General features: G+C 37.2%; 1 protein-coding gene across 1 annotated transcript; it reads right to left on the bottom strand.

The window, feature by feature from the left end:
• Positions 1-231: 231 nt before the first annotated feature.
• On the bottom strand, positions 232-22,952 carry SELENOT (selenoprotein T). Its single transcript, XM_047099433.1, has 6 exons — positions 22,746-22,952; positions 6,172-6,282; positions 5,473-5,599; positions 3,325-3,412; positions 1,482-1,635; positions 232-955 (listed from the first exon to the last, which is right to left on the bottom strand). Exons 1-5 carry the CDS (start codon positions 22,880-22,882, stop codon positions 1,511-1,513), a joined length of 588 nt encoding a protein of 195 aa, XP_046955389.1. The 5' UTR covers positions 22,883-22,952; the 3' UTR covers positions 232-955; positions 1,482-1,510.
• Between the last annotated feature and the right edge of the window lie 4,265 nt (positions 22,953-27,217).

Genomic DNA, 27,217 nt, shown 5'->3' with positions numbered 1-27,217 from the left:
GTAAACAAGTTAAATTATTAGGCAAGTAGTCTGCATTCACCTAAAATTAATGTTGTAAAGAGGTTCAACTGAACTTTGAAATGAGTGAGTTTCAGTTATCCTAAAAATGGTAAATGACTTATTACTGTGTGTGAATCTAAAGTGTGTTCCTTATGAAATAACAAAAATTGAGGAAGACAATTTTAAATATAAGGTTAATAGGTACGCTGGGCAATAAATTCAAACTTTTTATTTAACTTCCATCCGCTTAGTTTTTTATTGAGTTAGGTATAAAGGCCCAGTTAATCAACTCATTAGATTGGTCAAGGCAAGACACTTGAACTACATAACAGTATTTAAAAAGCAGTTGGTCTTTTAGTAATTCTCTGGTAATCACACACGCACATACACACACAAATTGGTAGAGTACTCTAGATATAGGATTTCCCCCCATTATCTCATATAATGCACTGTTCACAATCTGCAGTGTTTTGAAAACTATATAAATTGGACATGACCAAATTAAAGATGCCTGATAAACTCTTATAAAGTTTTTGGGAACTTCAGCTGTATTCCCAAAAAGATCAATTTTAAACTATAAAAAAGGAAAATTCATATAAAATCACAACAGATTTAACAGACATCTTTGAAAAAAAGTCAAATTGTAACTCAATTTTCTACTTTTCCGAGTATGACTAAGGAAAAAAAAGGTACAAGTAGTAATGTCTACATTTTTTAAAAACTATTAACTGAGTGAATTTGGGGAAGAAAAAAAAGCTATACAGTATTATTGCACTCCACGAATGTGCAGAATTCCAAAATGTGCCAGCACTGAAAAACTGTCTTGCATTGAGGTTTTCCAAGAGGTACAACGAGCCTGCCAAGAAAGCATCTGGTCTGTACTAACAGCTTGCTGTCTTCAGTACAGGCCTTCATAATGTCAGTCACGCTGCTCTTGCAAAAAATCCCTTAATGTCTGAAAGACATAGACAAAAAAGAGTATTTTATTTCAAACTTCACTCTTATAAAATCAACTTATTAATAAGAAGAGAACAGAGAACATCTCTGCTAAGCAAAAGTTAACTAATATTCACCTCTCTGTGTTCACACACATTTGCTTATAACTTTTCTATCTTGACCATGTTAAAAGAATCTGCACACTCTTAGCAACTAGTTAGTTGCAGGTAAAGGGAAGATATGTATATAAATATTCTAGCGTAATATACCAATTCTGACCATTAGTAGGAGTTCAGAGTCCAAAAAATGACGTTACAGGCCCAGCTTTTAAGCCTTGAAGATAAAATTATTAGCACAACCTTACCTTGTTTTGGCAGGTCCAAAATGCTCTTGATCACTTAATCAATTTTAATAAAGAAAACATCCATCTATTAAATCTTAAGTTGGGAACTCAAGTGATAATAGACACTAGAATATCTAGTACCTTGCTGATTTGTGATGAGAATGATACCTATAAATAGTTATTGTATTTTTAAACTACTTACAAAAGAGTTTTCAGTGCTGATAGGTGGGGCTATGATCGGTGATGTGGGATTGAATCCATATGCACATTGAGCTTCATTTCATTGTCAAGAATTTGAACAAGCTGTTGCATGGATGGGAGGTGACCAGATTCCAGCTTGGACCACACAGGCACATCTATAAAAATAAACAGTACCACCCCCTAAAATTAAAGATGAGTCTATAATAAGTGTTCATTCTACAAATATTTATTGTCTATATATACAGCTGAGGATACAGAAGTGAACCACAGAATTACACTTCTGTAATTACACCATTGTATAGTTTACATTCCAGTAGGGGAAATACAGAAAGTACTATACAAAATAGCTACAAATCACAACTGTGTATTAAGAATTAAAAGCAGAAGATGCTGAGGGACACAGGGGAGGCTACAAAGGAGCCTTTGCAATTATTATTAAAAGTGAGAGGTATTATTAAAATTGAAAGGTATCATTAAAAGTAAGAGCTGAAATACAGGAGAAGAGTGGTGGTACAAGAGAGGCTGGATAGGTGAATGGGGACTAGATCAGAGTCAACAAACTATAAAGAGCCAGGAAGCAAGCATTTTCGGCTTGCAAAGACATATAGTCTATCACAGCTACTCAACTCTAATTGTAGTCTGAAAGAAGCAACAGGCAAAACAAGGGCATGGTTGTGTTCCAATAAAATCTTATTTAAAAAACAGGCAGCAGGACAGAGAGTGCACATGGCCATGGTTTGCTAATCCCTAGTCTACATCATGCAGGACCTTTTGGCTATGTTAAATGTTCTGGTCTTTATCTTGAGGACAAAGTAAAGCCACTGAATGAACTTGAGGCAGTAAAGCAATGAGACGAAAATGATGTGCATTAAAAAAAAGAAAGGGGCGCCTGGGTGGCGCAGTCGGTTAAGCGTCCGACTTCAGCCAGGTCACGATCTCGCGGTCCGTGAGTTCAAGCCCCGCGTCAGGCTCTGGGCTGATGGCTCGGAGCCTGGAGCCTGTTTCCGATTCTGTGTCTCCCTCTCTCTCTGCCCCTCCCCTGTTCATGCTCTGTCTCTCTCTGTCCCAAAAAAAATAAATAAACGTTGAAAAAAAAAAAATTAAAAAAAAAAAAGAAAAAAAATCACCCTACTGTTTGGAACAGGTATCAGCAGATTTTTTTGTAAGAAGCCAGATAATAAATGTTTTAGGCTTTACAGATCAAGAGGCAAAATCCAAGAAATCACAAAGGTAACCAGAGAACTAAATTTCCACAAATTTTTTGACAGAACTCAAAACTTTAGGTAATAAACACTAAATTTTGAATTTCATTTAATTTCCTTGTGCCCTAAAATATTCTTTTGATGTTTTGGAACCATTAAAAAAGTGTAAAAACTACTGTTAGCTCATAGGTCATATATGACAACCTCTGGTTTAGAGAATGTATTAGAGGGTAACAAAATAATTATGGCGTGGACTAGAGTGGTGGTAATAAAGATAAAGAGAAGTAGATTTTTGAGAAATGTAGACAGCAGAATTAAGAATCAGACTTAGTAATCCATCAGATATGGAGAGTAAGGGAGAAACTGAGGTTATCCTAGGATTCTGACATCGGTAACTGGGTAGAATGATAATGGTGCCATTATAAATAAACAAGAAATGCCATGGAAAGACCTGCGTTGGGCTCTGGGCTGACAGCTCAGAGCCTGGAGCCTGCTTCAGATTCTGTGTCTCCCTCTGTCTGCCCCTCCGCTGCTTGCACTCTGTCTCTCGCATTGTCTCAAAAATAAATAAACATTAAAAAAAAATAATAAAAAAAATAAAAAATAAAATGTGTTACAAAATGCAAATTATTCAGAACCCACCATTCAAAGTTATCTCAAATGCACCTGTTGACATACACTGGTTCTCAATCATGTTGCTCAAGAAGAAAACCATCATACATGCATAGACCTAAAAGAAAATAGAATTAAGTACAACAGGCAAAGTTATTTTAAAGACAAAACAATATTACAACTGAAGACACAGTAATCTTTTAAATATACAGACTCATTTTTATTTGGTAATGATTGTTTTTAAATCTACTTTAAAAGTTTCTATACAGACTATTATTGCTCTTCTATATGTTCAGATAACATATACAGAATAAGAAAAACGCATTCATTCACAGCCGTATACACACTGAAGAATATACATTCATTCACAGCCGTATACACACTTAAGAATATATATTCATAATGCAGAGACAGAATTTCTCAAGATCTCGTAATAGCCTTAATAAGTTAAACAAACGAATACCAGCATAAGAAGGGTTTATTTCACCATTTTTATAATGTAAGGTATGAATTCACAAGAGACTAGTGATGCAATAAAGAGCAACTCCACGTATTCAATACAACCTGTCCACGTTCCAAACAAATCATTTTGAGTCAAATAAAAAAATTGGTAAGAGAAAGCACTTGCATGTTGAATTACATTCACTTCCCTTTTGAATGCGTACCTATACCCTTTCCAAAGAGAAGTTCCTTGGTGGACAGAAAAGTTTTAATAAAATCACCTGACTAAAAAGCAGGATGTAGTGAAGATATCAATTCACAGCAAGTTGTTTCAAAAAAAGTTAATAAAAATGCTCATAGCAAAAGACAAAGAGCTCTCCTCCCAGTCCCACTTGAACTAGGTAGGCTTTAATTTCTTAAAGGTTACTCTCGCATTTGGAAATGTCTATTTTCATGCAAACAATACACAAGGAAGTTGCATGAAAACTACAGCTTTCAAGTATATTCCTCTTCCATAGATCAATAATGTTATATGTCTTCAGAAGTAAAATGCACTAAAGATGGAATCAATAGAATTAATAAATGTAACACAAAACGTCATGAGCACTTAACTTCTAATTCTTAATCTTATGCATAGCAATCTTACTAATAACAGGGTAGAGACACAGTTCAGTGAGAGGTAGCAACTGATGATGTTTATTTTAAGAAGCCTTGCCTGTTACTGGAAATAAGTTTTTTCCTAAGGAAAAAAAAAAAAAAAAAAAAGCATAGCTATGTAGGAGTCCACTAAAAGTAGTTTCAGCCTAGAACTAAAGAACAAGACCAGAAACCAGAATACTTCTCAGAAGGAAACCTAAGAAGCAATCTCATCCACGAGAGAAATAAAACTGTATTTCTCATAGCAGAAAGACCCTCCAGAAAAAGATGATTTTAAGTGAAACAAATGAAAGATATCTAAAAAGAATGTATGCTACAGCAAGACCCTACAAAGGAGAAGAGACAGCACAAGATTTGTATGTCTATTTATACTGATTGAACAGAAGAGTCAAAGGACAATAAAAACAGAAAATTTTAATAAGAACAAATCAGCAGAAATCCCATTTTTAATGTGAATAAACCCATTAATACCCATATTGTTTGGTATAAAAGCCTTGCATTCTATGTATATTATGTTTTTTGTATATGATTTGACCTAATCTATATAATCAATATCAGGTATTAAATTATTTTGTGCCCAGGTTCTACTAAAGTCACACCTCACTATCCTTCAAATAGTAAAAAGATGTGGCGCCTGGGTAGCTCAACCTGTTAAGCGTCCCACTCTTGATTTCAGCTGAGGTCATGATCTCACAGTTCTTGAGTTAGAACCCTGTGTGGGGCTCTGTGCTGACAGTGCGGAGCCTGCTTGGGATTTTCTCTGTCCCTCTCTTTGTCCCTGACCCTTCCCCTCTCCCGCCATCAAAATAAATAAACTTTAAAAAAAAAATAGTAAAAAGATAAGAGCTAATCATTCTTAATACATAAACATAAAAACGAAGGCCAAGAAAAGAAAAAACAAATACAAACAAAAAACTAAGTCCAAAAACGGTTAAGTGTCTTGCCCAAAGATTAAAAAATGATTGAAGCTGAAATAATACACGTGGACAGGTGAATCAGCAACAAGTACACAACAATCCAGTAAAATATTTCCATTGACAACCTAAAAACCTACAGCTACCAAACCATTAAGTTACATACCTTATTTTCTTGGCCCCACTGCCAGATGCTAGGAGCTTGCATGCCAAAGAAAGCAAAAGGATCCTTGCCAACAATTATTAAGCCTATTAATACTAGTTTGAAGACTGACAGGAAAGATGCTATGTGTCTATCAAAAGAAAAAAATATATATAAATTCATCAGAAGCCACAATTTCTCACCTAATTCAAAAACTTCGTAACTCAAGTATATGTATACAGACATTTTCTAGACACCAAATCTGGAACTTACTAATTACAACTAGTGAAAAAGATAGTAACTAAAGTTCATTGTGGAGTTTTAAAACAAAACTAAATATCCTTTAAATGAATAAAAAGTTAACTTGTAAAATTATACAGCATTAGCCTTTAAAAATCCTATTAACAGCACGGAATTTTACACCATTGACTTTGTATAAAAATTTGGGTGTTCTTCATTTATTTCCAAAATAAAAATTATATAAGAAAACACATCTTTAAAAGATTGCCACCTCTGAAAAAATCCTCCTCTTTTCCTTCTTTCAGTAAAATTCTTCTAAATTTGGATCAAATAAACTTGCTATTTGTAAAAGAGTTTCTCTGTACATTATAACCAACTAAGAAGTTATAATAACCAATTGAACCAATTCACAGAAGTTTACTCACCGAAGTGAAAAAAAAATTCATTAAAAAAATTACTTTTAAGTTACTGAAATTTACTTACCTATATATGGGTTGAGGGAGGTAATTTTCTCCTTCAATGCGGATGTCTGGGTACCGCTGGCTTATAACCCGCATGTACTCCTCAAACACCCGCCTATAACCTCAGGAAACACTGTAGAAAAATAAAAGTGCTTCCATTAAGTGCTTCAGAATATGCCTACACTTATTTTGCATTTAGACAAAGTCTAAAAATTGCCAGGATTAAAAGTGTTTCTAATGAACAGTGACAAAGTAATAATGATTGATGTTGGAGGATGGCAACATGGAGGTTTTTTCACAAATTTCACATATTTAAGTTACCTTCCCCCATGTATATCCATCTATTAGAACATTAAACATTACAGACTTGGGTTACTGTTGGGCAGCAGCAAGTATCTATTCACATATGTTAGCATATTTTGAGCTCTCAAATCACCTTGCTTTTTGTGGAGCTATCATTAAGTATAAACACTGAAATGAAAACAACTCTTACACATCTAAAATAGAGACTTGCAAAACTGGGGCACAGAAAGCTTACAAAATACCAAGGCATGAGACATGAAACTTTGGCTCTTATTCCTACTCTGCCCCTAACTGGGCAAACATGCCTGCTCAATCACAATAAAAGTAACTTAAAGAACTCTTAAATCCCTTCTTACTCTACAGTTGCTTCTACTTTACAAAGAAAAACAAAGATTGGGAAGATAATTTTCAACAATATGACAGCAATCTATATCATTACTCTAGCAATTAAGTTAACAGCATCCAATATCGCCATTAAAATTTCTGAACACTAAACTGTGGATATATGACAGGCTTCCCCAGCAAAAAAAGGGAAAAAGGCCACCAGAGTGCATATACAGGCAAAAGGAAAACTTTATGACATTGATGAAAAAAATTAAAGACACAATAAAAGACATCTCATTTTCAGGGTTCAAAATTCATATTGTTGGGGCGCCTGGGTAGCTTAGTCAGTTAAGCGGCCGACTTCAGCTCAGGTCACGATCTCGCGGTCCGTGAGTTCGAGCCCCGCGTCGGGCTCTGTGCTGACAGCTCAGAGCCTGGAGCCTGTTTCAGATTCTGTGTCTCCCTCCCTCTGACCCTCCCCTGTTCATGCTCTGTCTCTCTCTGTCTCAAAAATAAACGTTAAAAAAAAAATTAAAAAAAATTCATATTGTTAAAATGTCCATATACCAAAAGCAATCTACAGATCCAATGCAACTGTATAAAAATTCCAGAAATAGAACAATCCTAAAATTTGTATGGAATCAAAAAAAAAAAAAAAAAAAAAAAGCAAAAAAACAGAATAGCCAAAGCAATCTTGAGAAGAAAGAACAAAGCTGGAGGCACTATGTTTCTTTATTTCAAACTGTATTACAAAGCTATAGTAATCAACTATGTAAGTAGTAGCACAAAAACAGACACATAGATCAATGGGACAAAATCAAGAACCCGGAAATAAACCCACACAAAAATGGTCAATTAATTTACAATAAAGGAGCCAACACTGACAAAAGGGTAGTCTTTTCAACAAATGGTATTAGGAAAACTGTCAGCAACATGAAAAGAATGAAATCACTATCTTCCATCATACATGAAAATCAACTCAAAATGGATTAAGGACTTGAACATAAGACCTGAAACCACAGACCTCCTAGAAGAAAACATAGTTGGTAAGCACCTTGACATTGGTCTTGGCAATGATTTTCTGGATTTGACCCTAAAAGCAAAGGTATAAAAAGCAAAAAATAAGTAAGTGGGGGCCTATTTCAAACTAAAAAGCTTCTGCACAGCAAAGGAAACTATCAACAAAATGAATAAGCAACCTACAGAATGGGAGAAAATATTTGCAAATAGGGTATCTGAAAAAGGAGGTTAATATCCAAAATATATAAGGAACTCATACAACTCAATAGCCAAAAGTCAATAATCTGATTAAAAATGGGGAACCAAAGACAACATAAAAATGGCCAACAAGGGGCACCGGAGTAGTTCAGTCAGTTAAGTGTTGGACTCTTGATTTCGGCTCAGGTCATCTCACAGTTTGTGAGATCGAAACCCATGAAAGGGCTTGGTATTCTCCCTCTCCTCTCTCTGCCCCTCCCGCACTCAAGTGCACCTTCTCTCTCTCTCTAAAAATAAAAAAATAAAAACACATTTTTTTTTAATGGCCAACAGATAAATTAAGAAGTGCTCTACATCACTAATCAACAGGGAAATGCAAATGAAAACCATAGGAGATATAACCCCACACTTGTTAGGATGCCTATTATTTAGGATGCCTAGTATTTAGGATGCCTATTATCAAAAAGACAAAAGATAATAAGTGTTGGGAAGGAGGTGGACAAAAGGGAATCCTTGTGCACTGTTGATGGGAATGTAAATGGTGCTGCCACTATGGAAAACAGTATGGAAGTTCTTCAAAAAATTAAACACAGAACTACCATATGGCCTAGCAATTCCGCTTCTAGGCATATATCCAAACGTACTACTATCTTTAAGAGGTATCTGCACCGCCATGTTCATTTTAGCATTACTTACAATAGTCAAGACATGGGGGCGCCTGGGTGGCTCAGTTGGTTAAAACATCCGACTCTTGATTTCAGCCTGGGTCACGATCTCACAGTTCATGAGTGAGATTGAGCCCCACGCCAGACTCTGTGCTGACAGTGCAGAGCCTGCTTGGAATTTCCTCTCTCTCTCTCTCTCTCTCTCTCTCTCTCTCACACACACACACACACACACACACACACACACACACAAAATAAATAAACTTAAAAAAAAATAGTCAAGACATGAAAACAACTTAAGTGTCCATGGACAGATGAATGGATAAGAAAATGTGGCATAAATACACAGGGGAATACTATTCAGAAAAAAAAAAAAAAACTTCTACCATTCGCAACAACATGGATGAAACTTGAGGGCATTATGCTAAGTGAAGTAAGTCAGAAAGAGAAACACAAATTGTATAATCTCATTTTTGCACAGAATCTAAAAAAGCCAAGCTCATAGACATGGAGGCTGGTGGTTGCCAGGGGCTGTGGAATAGGCAAAATGGGGAGATGTTGGTCGGAGGATACAAACTTCCAGTCGCAAAACAAATAAATTCTAGGGATCTAATTTACAGCAACGTGACTATAGTTAACAAGACTGTATTGTATACTTGTAAGCTGCTAAGGGAATAAATATATGTTCTCACCTAATAAAGGTAGTTATATGAAGTGATGGATGTGTTAACTAACCTTATTGTGGTAATCATTTCACAATATACATGTATATGAAATTATCACCTTAATTATACATAATTTCTATTTGTCAATCATAGTTCAATAAAGCTGAGAGAAAAACAGGAGGCGGTACCGCCAAATCAACAGAAGAGCTTACAAACTCAGGTAGGATTGTTAAGCATTTAGGTACATTAAATTCTAAGTTAAGGAACACACAAATATAAAGCAATGAAAGTACAGAGGATGCAGAATCAGTAATTAAGTGACAGTAAAGTAAAATGTAAGGTGCCAGCTTTGTCAATCACACTGTTATCAAGGAAAAACATACCAACCATCACCACAGGCGTCAGGTTGATATGTGACAGGGCATAACAGTCCAAACACTAGATCTCAATTTAAGAAAAGTCATTTTTCAGGAAAAACAAACAAACAGAAATTCACCTGTTTGCTTTACAATTATTACTTCCTCTACCTTCAGAATAAAAATTTCACAAGAAATTAAGTCCCTAAAAAGTATGAAATTTTTGCAAAGGGAGACAAATTTCCACAGCTATACTTAAAAGAACTTAGTAAACATACTTTATGTTTACTAAACAATTACCTTATCTAATATTTTATTATTACTGTTGTTAAATTCACCACATAGTAGTATTTTGTCACAACTGCTTTCTCTACAAGAAATTTTTAATGGTGCTTTTGTTTTGAGAATATTACAAAAATAATCTAGCTCACCTATATGCCTAACTACCTTGAAACCAAGATATGCCCCCTGATGTCAATGGCTCTCAAGTTTGCATCAATATTTACAATGGAGTTAATTATCTAAAATGATATTCTCTTAACTTTTAATGAAATATTTTGAGAGCTAGAGACAAAGTTAATTGAGTTCAAACTTCTTTTTTAATAGACGAAGGGGAAAAGAGGAAGCTCAGAGAGATGAAGTGACTTTTCCACAGTTATACATCCATATACTTATTAATTCACTCACTCAAATACTTATTGAATGCCTACTACAAGTCACGCACTATATTAGGCACTGGGTATGTAGTGATGAGGGACACAGATACGGTCCCTGCTCTTAGTCAGGGCTGAGAGACTAGAACACAGACTTTATGATTTAAGATCCTAGCCCCTTCCTCTAGACCCCAATAGAACATTTAGGTGATGCAAGAGCTATCTTTCCCTAAGTCCAGGAAATAATTCCCTTTGGTGACAATGCCACTAGCAAATACCCATACAGTCAAACTCCTGGTGACAGAGATCTCTGAGGTTCTTCCATGAGGAAGACCTATAGATTCTCCCTCTGGGAGAGCTAAAAACCTGTGGGCCCCAAGAAGTCCCTCGTGTTTGCTCTGGAGTTCCAATCCTTTGCCAAGGGAAGCCCAAAGAGGCCTAGCTAGAGAGGTGTATTTACATGCAGGCAACACCTCTGGTCAGATTCCTCCTAGTCACCTACTTTTCTGGCTACTGTGCTCAGAAGCCTAATTCTATCCTTGGTTCCTCCAGTCTCAAGTCTTCGGCATAGTCTCAGACCTCCAGATCAAAATCCAGATAGAATCAGCTCATATTCTTGAAACCCAAAACAGACTTTAAAATTGTACCTTTCTTCAAATTTCCAGTTATAAAATGCTGAAGTCATGAGGATGTAATGTACAGCATAGTGACTATAGCTAGTATTAATGTACGGAATATTTGAAAGTAGCTAGGAGAGAGGATCGTATAAGTTGTCATCACAAGAAAAAAATTATAACTACATATGGTGACTGCTTTAACTAGACTTACTGCGGTAATCATTCTGCAATACATACAAATAAGGAATCTTTATGTTGAACAACTGAAACTAACACATTATGTCAATTATACCTCAACAACAACAAAAAAAACCTGTACCTATTTTATTTCTGAAAAATGAAGCAGTTTACAAAATTGACACAACATATTTTTTAGATGAGTTTCCTTACATCTAAGTAAACTTTCCTCCCTATATTTGTGTCCAGAATTGTGAAGAAAAACTAAAGAAACTTTTCCCTGTATAACTGTTTTCCCCCAAAGAATTTTTCTGTTTTGAAATAGCTATCTCCACTGCTGACAGATGTTTTCCAAAACAAAATATAACTAGTGTTTATCGAGGTGGGCAAAATGTTAAATTAAAGGCATACATGGTAAGGAGCCAGTTCTCATTCCACTTCTACTACCACACCCAGCTCTTTCAACTTATTCCATTCTTTCTGCATCCATGAGTAAGACTTTGACTTTCAGTAAACCTCTAATACATAAATATGTGAACATGCTAAATATATGCTGCCGCCGATGTCTCTTCCTCCTGCCCCAGGACCAAAAGTCCCTAAGAAGTAGACTTAAACTTTGAAATCTTAACGTTAATTCCTAATCACTTTGCAAATCTCTAGTAATCACTATACAGAGTCGACTTGTGCAATTGCCTAATTTAAAATATGTTTTCACGGTACTTTTCTAAAAGAAAAAACTTGCATACAAATGAGATGATCTACATGTAATGGACAGAAAGGATATTTAGGAAATAAAGGAAAATGCCTTGTCTGTGCTACTTCAAATAGATTCTGTGCTTTACTAAGTCTATCATGTTTACAGTGTCCTGACTCATGATGGCAACCACCCCACTTTTCCCCTTTCTGTATTATGTCTGCCCCTAACTGTAGTCAAATGCTTGCTTATATCAAACTTGAGTCCATCACTTGATTTCAGCTCAGGTCATGATCCCATGGTTTGTGGGTTTGAGCCCTGTGTCGGGCTCTGCACTGACAGCATGGAGCCTGCTTGGGATTCTTGTTCTCTCCTTCTCTCTCTGCCCCTTTCCAGCTTGCTTGTGCATACACTCTCTCTCAAAATTAAATGAACTTTAAAATATTTTAAAAATGAAACAGGGCAAAATCTCAGATATTTATGAAATAAATACTGATGATTTCTTTCTATTTTTAGCATCTCTTGAATAAACCTTCCCCTTTTATTTACAATAATCTCCTCGGGACACCTGGGTGGCTCAGTCGGGGGGTGAGAGTTGGGGGGTCAGACTTGGGCTCAGGTCATGATCTCATGGCTTGTGAGTTCGAACCCGCATCGGGCTCTGTGCTGACAGCTCAGAGCCTGGAACCTGCTTTGGATTCTGTGTCTCCCTTGCTCTCTGCTCCTCCCCCACTTATGCTCTGTTTCTCTCTCAAAAATAAATAAACATTAAATTAAAAAAAAAAATAACCTCCTCTCCAACAGTCTTCTCACCCATACATAGGACTGGATCCTGTTTACATAATGAAACCAACGCCTGCCATTGTTGACAGTCCAGAAAAATGCAAACCTGTCAGAGGAAGGCTTGAATTCCCTGACTAAAAACAAAGAAATGGGATTTAAAAAGTGACTATCTCCCCAAAGGTGAACATTTAACACATTTAATCTTTCCAAAGGACTGATAAGTCAGTCTTCAGAGAACCAGAGAAAAATAAAGTACCTTTTCTTGAGAAAAAAGGACCCGTGAGCCAGGGAAGATTGAATGACATCTCAGACTTTCCAGTTTTCTATTCTAGCGTGTCTTGAGGCCCTGCTGCATCCTTGCCTTTAGGTTCACGGACTATTCTTCTAACAATTTTAAAATGCATTTTCAAACATATTGTTCAAACCAGTTCAAAAAGGTTTCTGCTACTTGCATCCCAAGAATTTCAACTAAATTTCTCCCACAGTGCACCAATAAAATCAGGAAGATATTTTGTAAATACTGTGCTCTCTGATTTGTCTATAGCATTGCTCAGTCCAACAGCTCACTGATCATTGAAAGCTGTGTCTTTACATGTATGTAATCTTTATTTCTCCTTGTTCTATTTAGTAGATGAAGTGCTATAATATAAACACGTGTCTGGTGCATCACCTGCTCTAAGTGCTTTAAGGAATGAAATCTGCAAGGTGTTCTAGGAACTACACAAGAAACGAGGTATTCAGGGAGTGAAAAACAGACTAAAGTCATAAATGTTTTTAAAAAATTGCAAACAGGAGTGCTTATACACTCTGAAGACCAAAATGTGGCCCAGAACTTGTTCAGTTTTTTAAGATGAGGCAGAAGCGGCACCAAAGAAGTATCAGATTAAGGATCAGTATTGTACGAAATCAAGTGATTTCCCTTCCGGCTACCTTACTCTTAGAACACTACAGTGGCCACCACAGTAAAAACGCACATACAAAATATGACTAACGTGACTTCTAAGATTCCTGGCTTCTTTACTGAGTTTATTCCAAAGATTTGACAAACCTAAAATGTGATTAATTATCTTTTTCTGTTCTCTTCCTTCTTTTGTTTTATTCTTGAGGTCATTAGCTTCTAGTTTCTCTATACCATTGACGTAACATTTCAGGAATTCTGCTGCTGCAGACTATTCCACCAAGAATTTATAAACTGCTTAGTTCCTCAGCTCTTCCTGGGGAAGGAATTTTCTGTTTACTCTGGAAAACACTTTTTATAAACTGATTTATACAGTACGTAGTCACTCAATAAAAAGCACTCAATAAATAAATAGAAATTCTTTGTTGCATCTTAAAATACTTTATATATATCAAACTTTTATTCTTTTCAATACATTTTTTAATTAGAGATATGATTCACATGCCACAAAATACACCCTCAGTTTATTTTTTATCAGTTGTCAGAGAAACTGGCAAAAAAATATATCGTGTTCTGTGCTAGTTCAATGGCCAAACTAAAGAAGTCTCTGGGCTGCTTTATTGCTTTCCTATTTGACCTGTGCATTAACCTGCTGGTTGTAGACTGATTTCACATCACAGTAGAATAAACTCAATAAAAAAGCCAGGAATCATAGAAAGAAAACCACCAACAGGACAATAAGTTGTAATAATCAAAAAGGGTGTGTTGGATATCAGAGCAGCAGAAAGAAGACTTGCAGTAGTATAATGAATTCTGGAAGTTTAGCCCCACCAGTAGAGGCATAGAGGCCAGACCAAGAACATTACTGATAAGGATACGTTCAAAACTGAAGTTTTACATGTATTACATTCTATGCCCAACAGCTGCTGGAACAGAGGCTAACCAGTTAAAAACCTACTAGAAATGAACACTATTAGGTGATATCAATCTACATTCCAGTTAGGAATATAAAGGCAGGGAGAGGGGGAGAGGGGCAGTCAGGTTATCTCAGGGCCAACCACAGTGGACTGACTATAAAAGGCTGTACTCACTTTTTCAATAAATATTAACTGAAGACACACAATAAGAGATAGAAACCAAGGCAGACAAAAATGATGCCTTTTTTGGCTGGCAACATTCTAATAAAGAAGAAAAAGTGAACTCGTTAATAGTCTACTGGAGAAGATACACTTCAACAACTGGTAATATCTGAAGCTGTTTCTCTTTTGAGAAACAGGGAGGACAAACAGAAAAAAACAAAACAAAACAAAAACACCTAAGGGACTACGAGAAAAGTGTCATAAAACAAAAAAGCAGAAATAGCAAATAGAAAAGATTCAAAATAAGAGCCTATATCCAAAAATATTCTTCTGCAAGAAGCAGAAGGATGAGAAGAGGTAAGGAAGCACTATAAGAAATCCCAAAACCAAAAAGCAGAATTAAATATTTTGAGGCCCTAAAAAAAAAAAAAAAATATATATATATATATATATATATATATATATATATATATATAATGGGTAGAAAACTGAATAAGTGATAGAAGATAAATAATCAACAAAAATTACAGAAGATCTGAATATTATCATTAACAGATTTCACAGCTACATCAGGTTTCATTTTCAATAGTAAAAAAATCCCCGATAGCCCAAAGAACATTTGCAACCAATGACCATGTTAGGTCACAAAGAATGCCTAGGAAGTAGAAATAGCAAATGTCATATTCTCTGATTAAAGTGCGATAAACTAGGGGCACCTGAGTAGTTCAGTCAGGTCAACATCTCACAGTTCGTATCCAGCTCTGCTGACAGCTCAGAGCCTGGAGCTGTTTAGGATTCTGTGTCTCCCTCTCTCTCTGCCCCTCCCCTGCTCACACTGTGTCTTTCTCTCTCTCTCTCAAAAATAAATAAACATTAAAAAAAATTAAAGTGCAATAAGCTAGAAATTTTAAAAAACCCAATCTACTTGCTGGAATGGGGGGATTGTGGGGTGGCTTAAATGGGTGACAGGCATTAAGGAGGGCACTTTTCAGGAGGAGCACTGGGTGTCATCTGTAAGAGATGAATCACTGGGTTCTACTCCTGAAGCCAAAACTACACTGTATGTTAACTAAATTGAATTAAAAAAAAAAAAATCCAACCTACTACTTCAAGCTCTTCTAGCAGGAATATTAGCTAGTTTAACTATGTCAAAATTTAAATGTGATACCCTTTAACATAATCATAATACTTTATTTCTGTGGATTTAGTTTATAGAAATTATTGGACCAGTGCACAATATATTCAAGGATATTCATCTTAGCAAAGTAATTTTGTGAAAAACTGGGATCAACCTACGTGTTAACCAATAAGGCACTAGTTAGATAATTTAAAGAACACTCATCTTATGTAATACTGTGCCTGCTGATGCATCTCCCTATTTACTGACAGCAAATGATAAGTGATGAAGGAGAAGGCAAATTAAAAAAAAAAAAAAGCCTATGACTATGAACTCATTTTTTGTAGAATTACATAATACAGTATTGTGTGCAGAGTCGTCTTGAGTCTCTTCAAATATTAATAGAGAGCTACAAGTATTTTTCGCTTTCTTATATGTACTTCTGAGGGGAGAGCAAATTATGTGATCCCAAAATATGCCACTTTGGCATGTGGCTTATTTTGAGCTGAAGGTAATCTAGACCAGGCAGACTCAAAACAAAACAAAACAAAACAAAACAAAACAAAACAAAACAAAACAAAACAAAAAACAAAAAAAACCCCAACTTACTGCTCCCTTAACTACCTGAAAGAATTTAGATAAGGTGCCTGAACCAGACAGAAAGCTGTTATCAGAGGTAACTTTTTATCTGTGGCAAGGCAAACATCTAATTACCAAACATCTGCTCTTCTTATTGTCCTGTGTCTCTCCCCGCCTTTGAAGCCCCAGGCTTAGCTGAGGATACTGTATAAGCCTCAATTGCCCCACTTGTTCTTGCATCTCATATTTTTTATGGGGCTCTCATAAGCACGTAATTAAATGTTTGTCTCCTGTTCATCTTTTAAGTCATTTTGATGAAGAGACCAGCCAAAAGAACCTAGAAGGGTAGAGGAAGAATTCTTCCTCCCCTACACTTCTTATTATTTTTACAAGAAACATGTATTATGTTTATAGCCAGAAAGTTAATTTCATTTTGTAAAAGATCAAAGTCTTCAAGTTTTCAAAGATTTACTTACCAAAGTTCTCATCACAATAAAAGACGATGAAAATAATATATTACAATAATAAAACTTGATAAATGGTAGCATTTACACTGTACTAAGACTTTTTAATTGATTATCTGCCTCCTTTATTTCCTGTCCCCTCTCCCCGCTTTGTGCTGACTCAGGCTCCATTTACATATGATCTTCCTTACTTCTATAAAGCTCTTTCTCTACATCTCCTGGTGGTTTCCCCATACCCCTCTAGATTTCATATCCTCCTCTCAAAGCCTTCCAACTCTCCTTGAATAGATAATCCTTCTTTCCACTAGGTTTTTAAAGCCCTCTATTATGACCTCTTTTAGAACACTGAACAGAAAGCTCTACTGTAATACTGTTTAACATGTCTGTCTCTCCCACCAGACTATAGGTTTTCAAACATTATTGTAAAAAACTAATTCTTATCTCCCTAAATACTGGACAAAAGGGGAAAACGGTGGCATGAAAAAAAGGGGCATAATAAACAAGGAGCTGATTATGAGCAGTTCTTGCAAAACCCACATGGCAAGATTTCTTCCTCACCAATCCCAGGCTGCACCCCCATCAAAGTAAGTCATGTGAAAACAGGATTTGATTTCCCTTTTTGGAAAGCAGAAAAGGTGACAATCAGATGAACCAGGAAGTTCCAACTACACTCTTCAGTGACAAAGGCAGAAATGAAACACATATGTATGCTTTCATTTTTTGCCATGAAGCTTCCTAACATATAAAACAGAATAACAGAATTTTAAACGTTACTTGGCATGCAACCAATAACTTCATGTTAGAGATAAAAAATTGAGAGCTAAAGAGATTCAGTAATTTCCAGAAAGTCATTCAGAAGATAAGAGGCAGATCAACTTAGAACCTAGGCCTCCAAAGCATTAGTCCAATAAATGCAGTTTCCCAGTAACTATACTATTCAAAATTTATAAGGTTAACTTGGTGTTTCCAAATGACACATTCAATTTAATTTCCACCACTTACGTTAATGGCAAATGGTAAGGAAACAATGTTTCCATTTTCTGTAAGAGGAGATAAAACCTTTAAAACCACTCATATTTTACCTACTTTTAAAAGCTTTGGACTGAAGTACTTTGTTCATTATTATTATTATTATTTTAAACAGGCTCCACATCCAATGTGGAGTTTGAACTCACCACCCTGAGATCAAGAGTCACATGCTCTACTGACTGAGCCAGCCAAGTGCCCCTTTCTTTGCTCATTAAGTAGAGACAACTATTATGTGTACATTATTCATTTAGATACTGCAGTTGTTTGTTGTTTAAATAGTAAAACAAAAACAAAAACAAAATGGTGACTAAGTTCTACATAATTATGGAAAACTTTAAAAATCTATTATAGTGGTAGGTGTGGCAGCCAGCATTTCGTTTTTCTCTAATCACACTCCATTAGTTCTCTACTATCTGGATCAACTTACTCATTTATTTCATTGATTCCAAGAAGTACACTTCTCCTATTTAGCATCTTTTTAAAAATCAAGATTTATCTTATAATCATTACTGTGTCCCAGTTTAAATGGCAGTATTTTTTTTTTTTTCCTTCTGAGTGGTATATAAAATAATGTGTAACTTATAATCCATCACATCTTAGGTTTGGTGAAATACAGTAACTGGTATTTAAGTTTTTAGTTTCAGTTACTATGGCTATTTTGGGGAGATGAAATTTCTTTGTAGGATATTCCCATTATTGTATTTTAAAATTCAGGGTTCCTCCCTTTCCTTCTCTCTCTCTCTCTCTCTCTCTCTCTCTCACACACACACACACACACACACACACACACACACACACATACACACACACCCATGAAATTGGTCTCCTTTAACATTCTAGTGAATGGCACAGTACCACGCCAGAACTCAGGAGCCATCTTTGACACCTCTCACTCCATGCATCCTCTCCTTCCCCCCAAATATGTAACTTATCATGAAAAACTGCATCTCGTAAAGATCTTAACCTGTCCCTTTACATTCTATTTCTACCACTACCATTGTATTCCAAGCTCCATCATCTCTCACCTGGGCAACTCCCAACAGTCCCCTTAAATGGTTTCCCCATACTTATTCTTTGTCCCCTATAATGTCTTTTCCACAATGATCCTGAGCTTTTCTTAACATGGCCTGCCAGACCTTCCTGGGTTTGTGCCACCTTCTTTTTGGTCTTTGAGGTCAGCAGCCTTGGCTTCAAGCAATTATGTTCTCTTTACTACAAAGCCAGTGAACCTGTTATTCCCATTGCTTGAAAGCTCTCTGGCAATAAATCTTACCCTTTAGATCTCAGTTCAAAGTAGGTTTCCTCATGAAAACCTTCCGTGATCCTCTGACTAGTTGTCTCACACAACTATTCCTTTATAGCAGTTAGCACAATTAGAATTTTATGTGTTGTCCATGGATTAATGACTGCCTTCCATTCTTGCCTAAGATGTCTATGAGAAAACCGAATTCCCAGCAACAAAGTGCCTGCACAGAGGAGGTGCTCAAATATTTGTTGAATATGCAAATATTAGGTCCAAGGTAACTCACGATCTGTAGGACTCACAATTTCTCCGATTTCTTCAATTCAGCCTTTTACTAATCTTAGTAAGTATCAACATCCAAATCAGTCTTAGGGCTTTATTTTCTTGCCTCCATACCATGAAAGCAAAGGCTGAGTTGGTATAAATTTAAATACAAATCTGTTCTTGTAGTAGTTGTTTCATTTACCTCTAAAAAATACTTTGTGTTGGTTGTCCTAAAATTATAGCAGTGGATTCTTAAATTAACCAAAATTATAAAATTCTGCTGCACTCTGCTTACACTTTGAAATCTCAGCTTTATTTAATCTACTATTCTTAGTGAATCAGTTGTCAAATACTCAGATAAGTATTAACTGTAAAGAGTTGTAGCCAGTAAGCTCTTTAAATTACAAGTGATTAGATGTTGTAGGTCTGACTACATGTTAAATCTCAAATATGAAAAAAAATAAAGCATGCATATAAAAACATCATGCCAAACGGTACCTGTCAGAATACATTCACATACAGAATACATTTATTCATAAAAGTCACAAGGAAAATGTTACAAGGGAACTTTATTTTAAGCTCTGATTAGAGAACTTTCTTTTTTTACGTTCAATGTTTAAACATCCAAATAAGCAAGATAAGTTTTCTCCCAAAATAAGAAATCAGTTGTCATCAAACTTATCTAATTCTGTCACTCCGTCAATTAACATAAACTGAAGACTTACGTATATAAAGTAATACTGCACATTTCTGGAAGTTTCATGAGGGATCACATCTATATTGTTCACCATGGTATATTTAGCCCTGGTACAAACAAGTCTTGAATGAATATTTACTGAAAAAGTACATGAATGTAGAATAGTAAACTTTGTTTTAAGCTATTCCGCACACTGATCTCTCTCCCTTTAATTTCACTTATGTGTTGTGCTGTTTTGTTCTTTAGCAATTATAAAAGTGGTACAATTAACGGATGATACACTGAGCTACAGTTAAAAGAGAGAGTACTCATAATAAATATAAAGGAGGACAAAAGCAATTGAAAGTAAGGTAAAAATAGTTCTCTCCTTTGTTAATAGTGGTAATTAGTGAAAAATTGCCTTTTACAGCACTTAAATTTCAAGGAGAATTCAAAGAATTTTCACAGATTTAGCCTCAATCGTTTTAGCTTCCTCTCCTCTCCCAAAACTGCAAATGAATGTCCAAGAGATTTTGCCAAAACAAGAAACCCAATATTCAATTTACTATACACAGATTAACCTCTTGGGGAAAAAGTAACAAACAACAAGCTAATTTACCTGTATATGGAGGGCATACTAATAAAATTGTTTCCCATGTATGACTAAAACCAAACAAAACTGATTTCCATACATAACATGCTCTGGGTTACTGAAAAAGAAAACTCTTATTAGACTTTTGGGACAAGTTTGTACTTTAAAAGAAAGAAAAAGAATGAAAAAAATTATGCATCACAAATTCAAATGAAGTACCTAAAATTTTTAAAAAGTTGAGAGGAAGAACTGGATGCCCTTCCCAGAACATTTTGAAAACTTTGCTATGAACATCCTCAGTGGAAGGTGCACTTGTTAAATTATTGTGACAAAGGGGCGCGTGGGCGGCTCAGTCGGTTGGGCGTCTGACTTCAGCTCAGGTCACGATCTCACAGTTCGTGAGTTCGAGCCCCGCGTCGGGCCCTGTGCTGACAGCTCAGAGCCTGGAGCCTGCTTCACATTCTGTGTCTCCCTCTCTCTCTGCCCCTTCCCTGCTCATGCTGTGTCTCTCTCTGTCTCAAAAATAAATAAACATTTAAAAAAAAATTTAAAATTATTGTGACAAGTATCCCAACAGAAGCAATTGTAAAAGAAGAGTATTTTGGAAAAGTACAAGTGAAACCAAGAGATGCAAAAGTAGGAAAGAGAAAAATTACATAACTTGGAAACTGCACTCTTTTTTAAATTACTTACATCCAAAGTTTCACACTTAATCCTTAACAATAATTACAGATAGTAAAAATGACTGCCACTCTCTAATTTTTAAAAATTATGGAAAAAGTTGGAATGGTCAAGCCATAACTTCCATTTACAGTTTTTACAGTACATTACAGAAAATGATATATGCTGGCCACACAGTAAACAGTTCAAGGAGTTTGTTGTTGTTTTTAATCAAGAAACTTCTAGGTTTTTATAGTTTTCACTCCAAAATAAAGTCTCAACATCTCACTTTCGGACTCTATGGCTCACTTAAACTGAATTTTAAAATTTTAAGTATTTGCGTACTCTTTAAAGATTAAGCAAAAAAAAAAAAAAAACGGCTAGGTAAGCAGAAAATCTAACCTTTAATACACTTACATTAATAAAGTTTTAAAAAGCCAATTTTAACTGTATTATGGCCAACACCAACACTCCAAAGTACCATGACTCCGAAAATTTACTTACCTAACCATCCTATCCTGAAGAAAATACAATCTTTTGTGATACAGGATTCTAATTTCTACAATTTTACTATTTTAGTTTAGCCTTTCAGTCTCCCCCAACCCAGTTACCTTATTACATGCATTATCGCTCAAGTTCTAACTTAACTAGGTAACAACAAAATCACAGAAAGAACAACGTCGACAAATGCCAGGTTTTTTTTCTGGTTCAGGGTTTTGTTTTTGCTTTTGTTTTTTTGTTTTGTTTTGTTTTTCTATTTATCTGAATGCATAAGATAGAAAGGTAGAAAGACATGCCAGGTCAGGCAACTCCAGGGAGGGGGCTGTAGAGGAATGGGGGAGAAAGATAAGAGTTGTTTGGGAGTGACCGTTGTCAGAAGAGCAACGTGCTCCTTTTCAAAGACCTTTTGGAAATTGCAAACTGAGAATCAGCCTCCCAGGACCTCTCCTCGCCCTCCAGCTGTCAGAATCCCCACTCCCTCACTCAACAGTCGACCGGGGAAGGTCCAGCAGAAAAGGCGTCTATCCCTCGTGGGTCTCCTCCAACGACCCGAATTAACCTTCGCCCAGCGGCGCAGCGACGGCGCCCGGCAGAACCCCGAGAAACGGGAGAGGAAAAGGGAACCGGGTGGCAAACGCTGGAGCTCCTCCACCGACGCTGCGCCAACTCGTGCCACCTCCGCAAGCAGCCAGGGTGGCCATGGCGTGACGCCGCCAACCGGTCCTCCGTACTGACAACTGTCCCCACCTCTTCGCCTTTCAGTATTTAACCTTCCCTTGCCCTCCTTCCCCACTCCCACCATTCTAGGAGGCAAAAAAGAACTGAGCGAAGTGAGCGGTTATACTTGGAGAAAAGAAGGGCAGCCTGACAGTCCCAGGAAAGGCCCTCTGAGAAGGCAAGCTGCGGAAGGCTGCTGGCGCCGTTCTTCTGGGCCAAGGGGGAGGTTCAGCCCGCTAGGCCGCAGAGCCGGGGCCTCGCCTGGCGACAGAGGCCGAGCAGAGGCGCGGCGGCACTGCCGGGGCCCGGCGCACATACTCACCAAATCTGGAACTTGAGCAGCGGCCCCGTGGCGTACTGCATCTTTAATCTTTTGCTAGGCACGCCGCCCAGGTTGGCCGAGGCATCGCTCCGGATCACCGCCGACGCCGCCACCAGGAGAACTAGCAGAAACCTCATCTTAATCGAGCCAGCCACTTCGGCCGCCCTCAAACTGAGACTGCAGCCAGCCCAAGGCCGAGCGGGAGCCGCGAGCAGCTCCCCACCGCGCAGGCGCGATCCGCCAAGGTCGGGGAGGGAAGCAGAAATGCGCCTGCGCAGCGCGGCGCCAACTCACGCTCTGGGAGGCATCGCTGACCTGTTTCACTGTCATGACCCACCATCTTGGATGTGTGCTGAGACTCGGGGATGGAGTTCGATGAGTAGGGAGGGAACGAAGTAGCTGATGGGATGATGTCAAAGGCGCCTGTTAATCATAGCTCCCTGCACGTGTGGGTTCTACATACAATTTCACTTAATTCAGACATTAATCTGCCTGAGACTCTTAGGAGCACCTATTTAGCAGCCTCAATGCTGGTGTGGAGGATAAAAGAGAAAGCCCGAGCTTTCTGAACAGTTAATGCTTCACCCTTGGGGTGCCATGCCATGGCTTTTTCTTTGATCTTACAATATTGCACACTCCTAAAAAAATTTATTTTTTTAAAAGACTTTTGTAAAATTTCCATCATGTAGAGGAGTAGAATAATTACCTTACTCATTAACAACCTTTAACAATTGGTGGCATTTTGACAGTCTCGATTGTCTATAGCTCTAACCTCTTCTTCCCCCAGGGATGCAAATATCAGACATAATATTTATTTCATTTGTAGGTATTTAAGCATGTATCTCTAGGAAAAAAACAACAACAACTAGTCTTTGGGGGAAAAAAGAAAAACACTGGCCACAATAACGTTATTTAACCTTAAAAAAAAAAAAAGCAATTCCTTAATACCAAATATCCAGTGTTCAAATTTCTTCTGTCTTAATAGATATTAATTTTCCTAAAATCAGGACCAAAATATAATCCATTGCCATTGGTTGATACATCTTTTAGTTTCTGTCAGAACGTTTAAAACCAAGAATATACCAAGAATTGAGAAGTTTCATTTACCATTTATTGCAGCAAAAGGGAACACACACCACGGGGAGCTAAAGGGAGTCTCAGAAAAATGGTCTTAGAAAGACTCTATTATAGTATATGTTCTTTGATTGGATGATTTGGGGAAAATTGTTGGGGTAGCAGTGGAAAATTTGGTCATACTTTTTATTTTATTTATTTAGTTTTTAATATGAAATTTATTGTCAAATTGGTTTCCGTACAACACCCAGTGCTCATCCCAACAGGTGACATCCTCAGTGCCCATCCCCCACCTCCTCTGCCTCCCACCTCCCATCAACCCCCAGTTTATTCTCAGTTTTTAAGAGTCTTTTATGGTTTTGCTCTCTCCCTCTCTTTTTTTTTTCCTTCCTTCCCCTCCCCCATGGTCTTCTATTAAGTTTCTCAGGATCCACATAAGAGTGAAAACATATGGTATCTGTCTTTCTCTGCCTGACTTATTTCACTTAGCATAACAGTCTCCTGGTCATACTTTTTAAAGTCTCAGTATTCATAAATATGGGTCATTCTGGATCATTTATCCCAGACATTTCATTAATGAAATACATCAGATATGAGTTTGAGAAACAGTGAAATAGGAAGTTCTCAATAAATGTGTGCCCATAGTTTCTTATATCCAATAGCTCAAATGTAGCACATGATCAAAAAATTTTTTTAATCTAAGGGTGCAATGAAAGTCTGAAAACATTTCACAGCTGTCAATTTCAGCTTACTCAGGCTTTAAGTGACAATTGTGAATTTTATATATCTTAGGACAAAAGGAACTGCAAAAACAAAATCATAAACTTTTTTCAGTAATTACATTGATGGTGATACTATTTTGTTCATATTATGATTCTAAGACTGTTGCATGTAATGTGGAAAAAGCAAGTGAGTGATTATATTGGTATCAATGAGAATGGAAATTTTGCAATAGGAGAAAGAAATAGATTTAAATTCATGTGTTAAGAAATAAATCGTGAGAAAGTGGAGACAATTTCAGAGTACAAAATTTTTTTTTAATTAAGAAATCTATTGGAATCCTTTGCAATAATGGATTAGAGAAGATACATCATATGATCATTTCAATAGAATTTGGTAAAAATTCAATTCACTTATAAAAATTCTCAGTGACTTAGAAGGAAATTTCCTTGGGGCAACTGAGTGGCTCAGTGGGTTAAGCATCTGACTCTTGGTTTGGGGTCAGGTCATGATCTCATGGTTTGTGAGATCCAGCCCTGCATTGGGTTCTGTGCTGACAGTGCAAAGCCTGCTTGGGATTCTCTCTCTCTCTCTCTCTCTCTCTCTCTCTCTCAAACTATAAATTTCAAAAAAACAAATAAATAATAAATAATGGGAGCAATTAAAGATTGCTGGCATTATCAAAGAATTATCTTCAGAAGACTGATGTAATAACTGTATGTGAATAGATTGAAGTAAGAAATGTCTAAAAGGGAGGGAGTCATCTACAACAATGAGAAAGTTACCACAGAACAGTTACTGTAAACCACCAGGAATAGTGCAAAACCAGGGCACAAGGAATAATTAGACTTGGTGGGTTCTTGGTCATAATGAAGATCATTATTGGGTAAGAAAATATTTCAAATGGGACCAATAAGATGTTCAAAAGTAGAGGCACCTGGCTGGCTCAGTCAGAAGAGCATGTGACTCTCGATCTCGGGGTTGTGAGTTTGCGCCCCACATTGGGTATAGAGATCTACTTAAATAAAAGTAAAACTTAAAAAAATATATGCAAATTAGGTAAGTGGGGACTCTCATTAAGCCTAGAAGGTTTCCAGCTCAGATAGGTGGGTGTGGTGGGCAGACAGATGTATACCTGGGTGGAGGTTGGGGGAACATGGAATGAATGCTCCCGGAAAACACGCATTTTAAGAGAAGAGGCAAAGAACAAGAGCCCAGTCCGCAACAGAGCAGTGGTCTCTGGAGGAAAGATGATCCCAACTCGAGCATAGTGACTGGCACTCATATTGCCTCCTCATCCCAACTCAACTAGACTCAAAAAATTGACAGGCGGAAGAGTCTTAAAATGAAGCGCAACATTGGAACCCCAGAAGTTCTCCAACAAAAGAATGTAATGCACAGAAGAGAGGCATTCTCCATCTTATCCAGGGACACAGACTAAAGGCACTTTAAGGGCTTTAGCACATCAGGGGTGTGCTATGCTGAATGTGTCCAGATATTGACAAACTCGGGCACAGTGGAGTAGCCTAGGTGTGCCAGCAGGGGGCGTGGGTGTCCAGCAGAGCAGAGCAGAGGCCATGTTCATTAGAAGACCTGTGGTGTGAGTGAAGGAAATGGCAACACCTGATAAGAGTGAATTCCTTTACCAAACAGAAGTCAGACATCACTTGGGGCCTAGGCTGTACTTGGAGTGGGAGGCAGGCATTATATGGATCTGCATGTAGGACCAATGAGTCTGTAATATATGAATGAGTTGGTATTAATAATGTACTCCATTTATTCTCAGAGGCTGGTAGTTCAGGTTATGAATTTTTCTTACTCTTCTATTTCAAACAAGTAGCCTACATCCATAAAAAGTTCAGTATAGCTGGCCTGAGGGAGTTTGCTTGGAGAATACAATTAATACAATTAGCAGTATGAGGAAGGGTCTGAAGATTGATGCCCTTGAAAGCCACACTGAAAACCAGAGAGCAAATTCAGCAGCCGCAGGTAATACAGGTTCTTCAGCAGAGTAGGAAAGCGCTGCAGGTTTCTGAGGAACATCATTTGGGGGATTTAGTACAAGATGGACTGGAAAAAAGAAAGGATGGAGAAAGTAGAGCATAAAGGTGATGGCTGTCGCTGGTTTTGGAGCCTGATCCTCCTTCTCTCTTGCTAACTGTATCGTTGTGTGTTTCCCTACAGTTTTAATAAGGATTAGAGCAAATACAACGATATATGTAAAATCTGTAGCCTGGTTCCTCAGGTAGTGATAGTTATTGTTGTTTCTCTAAAGTAGTAAGGGCTTTGAATAGGGGATGATAAATGTCAAGAAAAAGGAAGAGATTTTTTCCAGAGGAAATATTGGCTTATTTGGTGATTGACTGCCAACGTGTGGTCTAGAGTAAATATTATGGACCAAATGTTCAGTGTTCCTCCTAAAATGTATATATGGAAGTCCTAACCCCCAAAGTAATGGTATTTGAAGGTGGAGCCTTTGCAAGGTAACCAGGTTTAGGTTGGGTCATGACAGTGGGACCCCCCCCAACATGCACACACAAAAAGGGGTCATGTGAGCACTTAGTAAGATGGCTGTGGTCTGCTAGCCCAGAAGAGGGTCCTCATCAAGAACCAAGTCTGCTGGCACCTTGATCTTAGACTTCCCAGCCTCCAGAACTCTGAGAAATAAATATCAGCTG

The sequence above is a fragment of the Lynx rufus genome, unplaced genomic scaffold, assembly GCF_022079265.1.
Source record: "Lynx rufus isolate CCGP_SWC_20201006 ecotype Redwood Valley unplaced genomic scaffold, mLynRuf1.p SCAF_5, whole genome shotgun sequence".
In the NCBI taxonomy this organism is placed as follows: Eukaryota; Metazoa; Chordata; class Mammalia; order Carnivora; family Felidae; genus Lynx; species Lynx rufus.
This window is presented reverse-complemented; position numbering and strand designations above follow the sequence as displayed.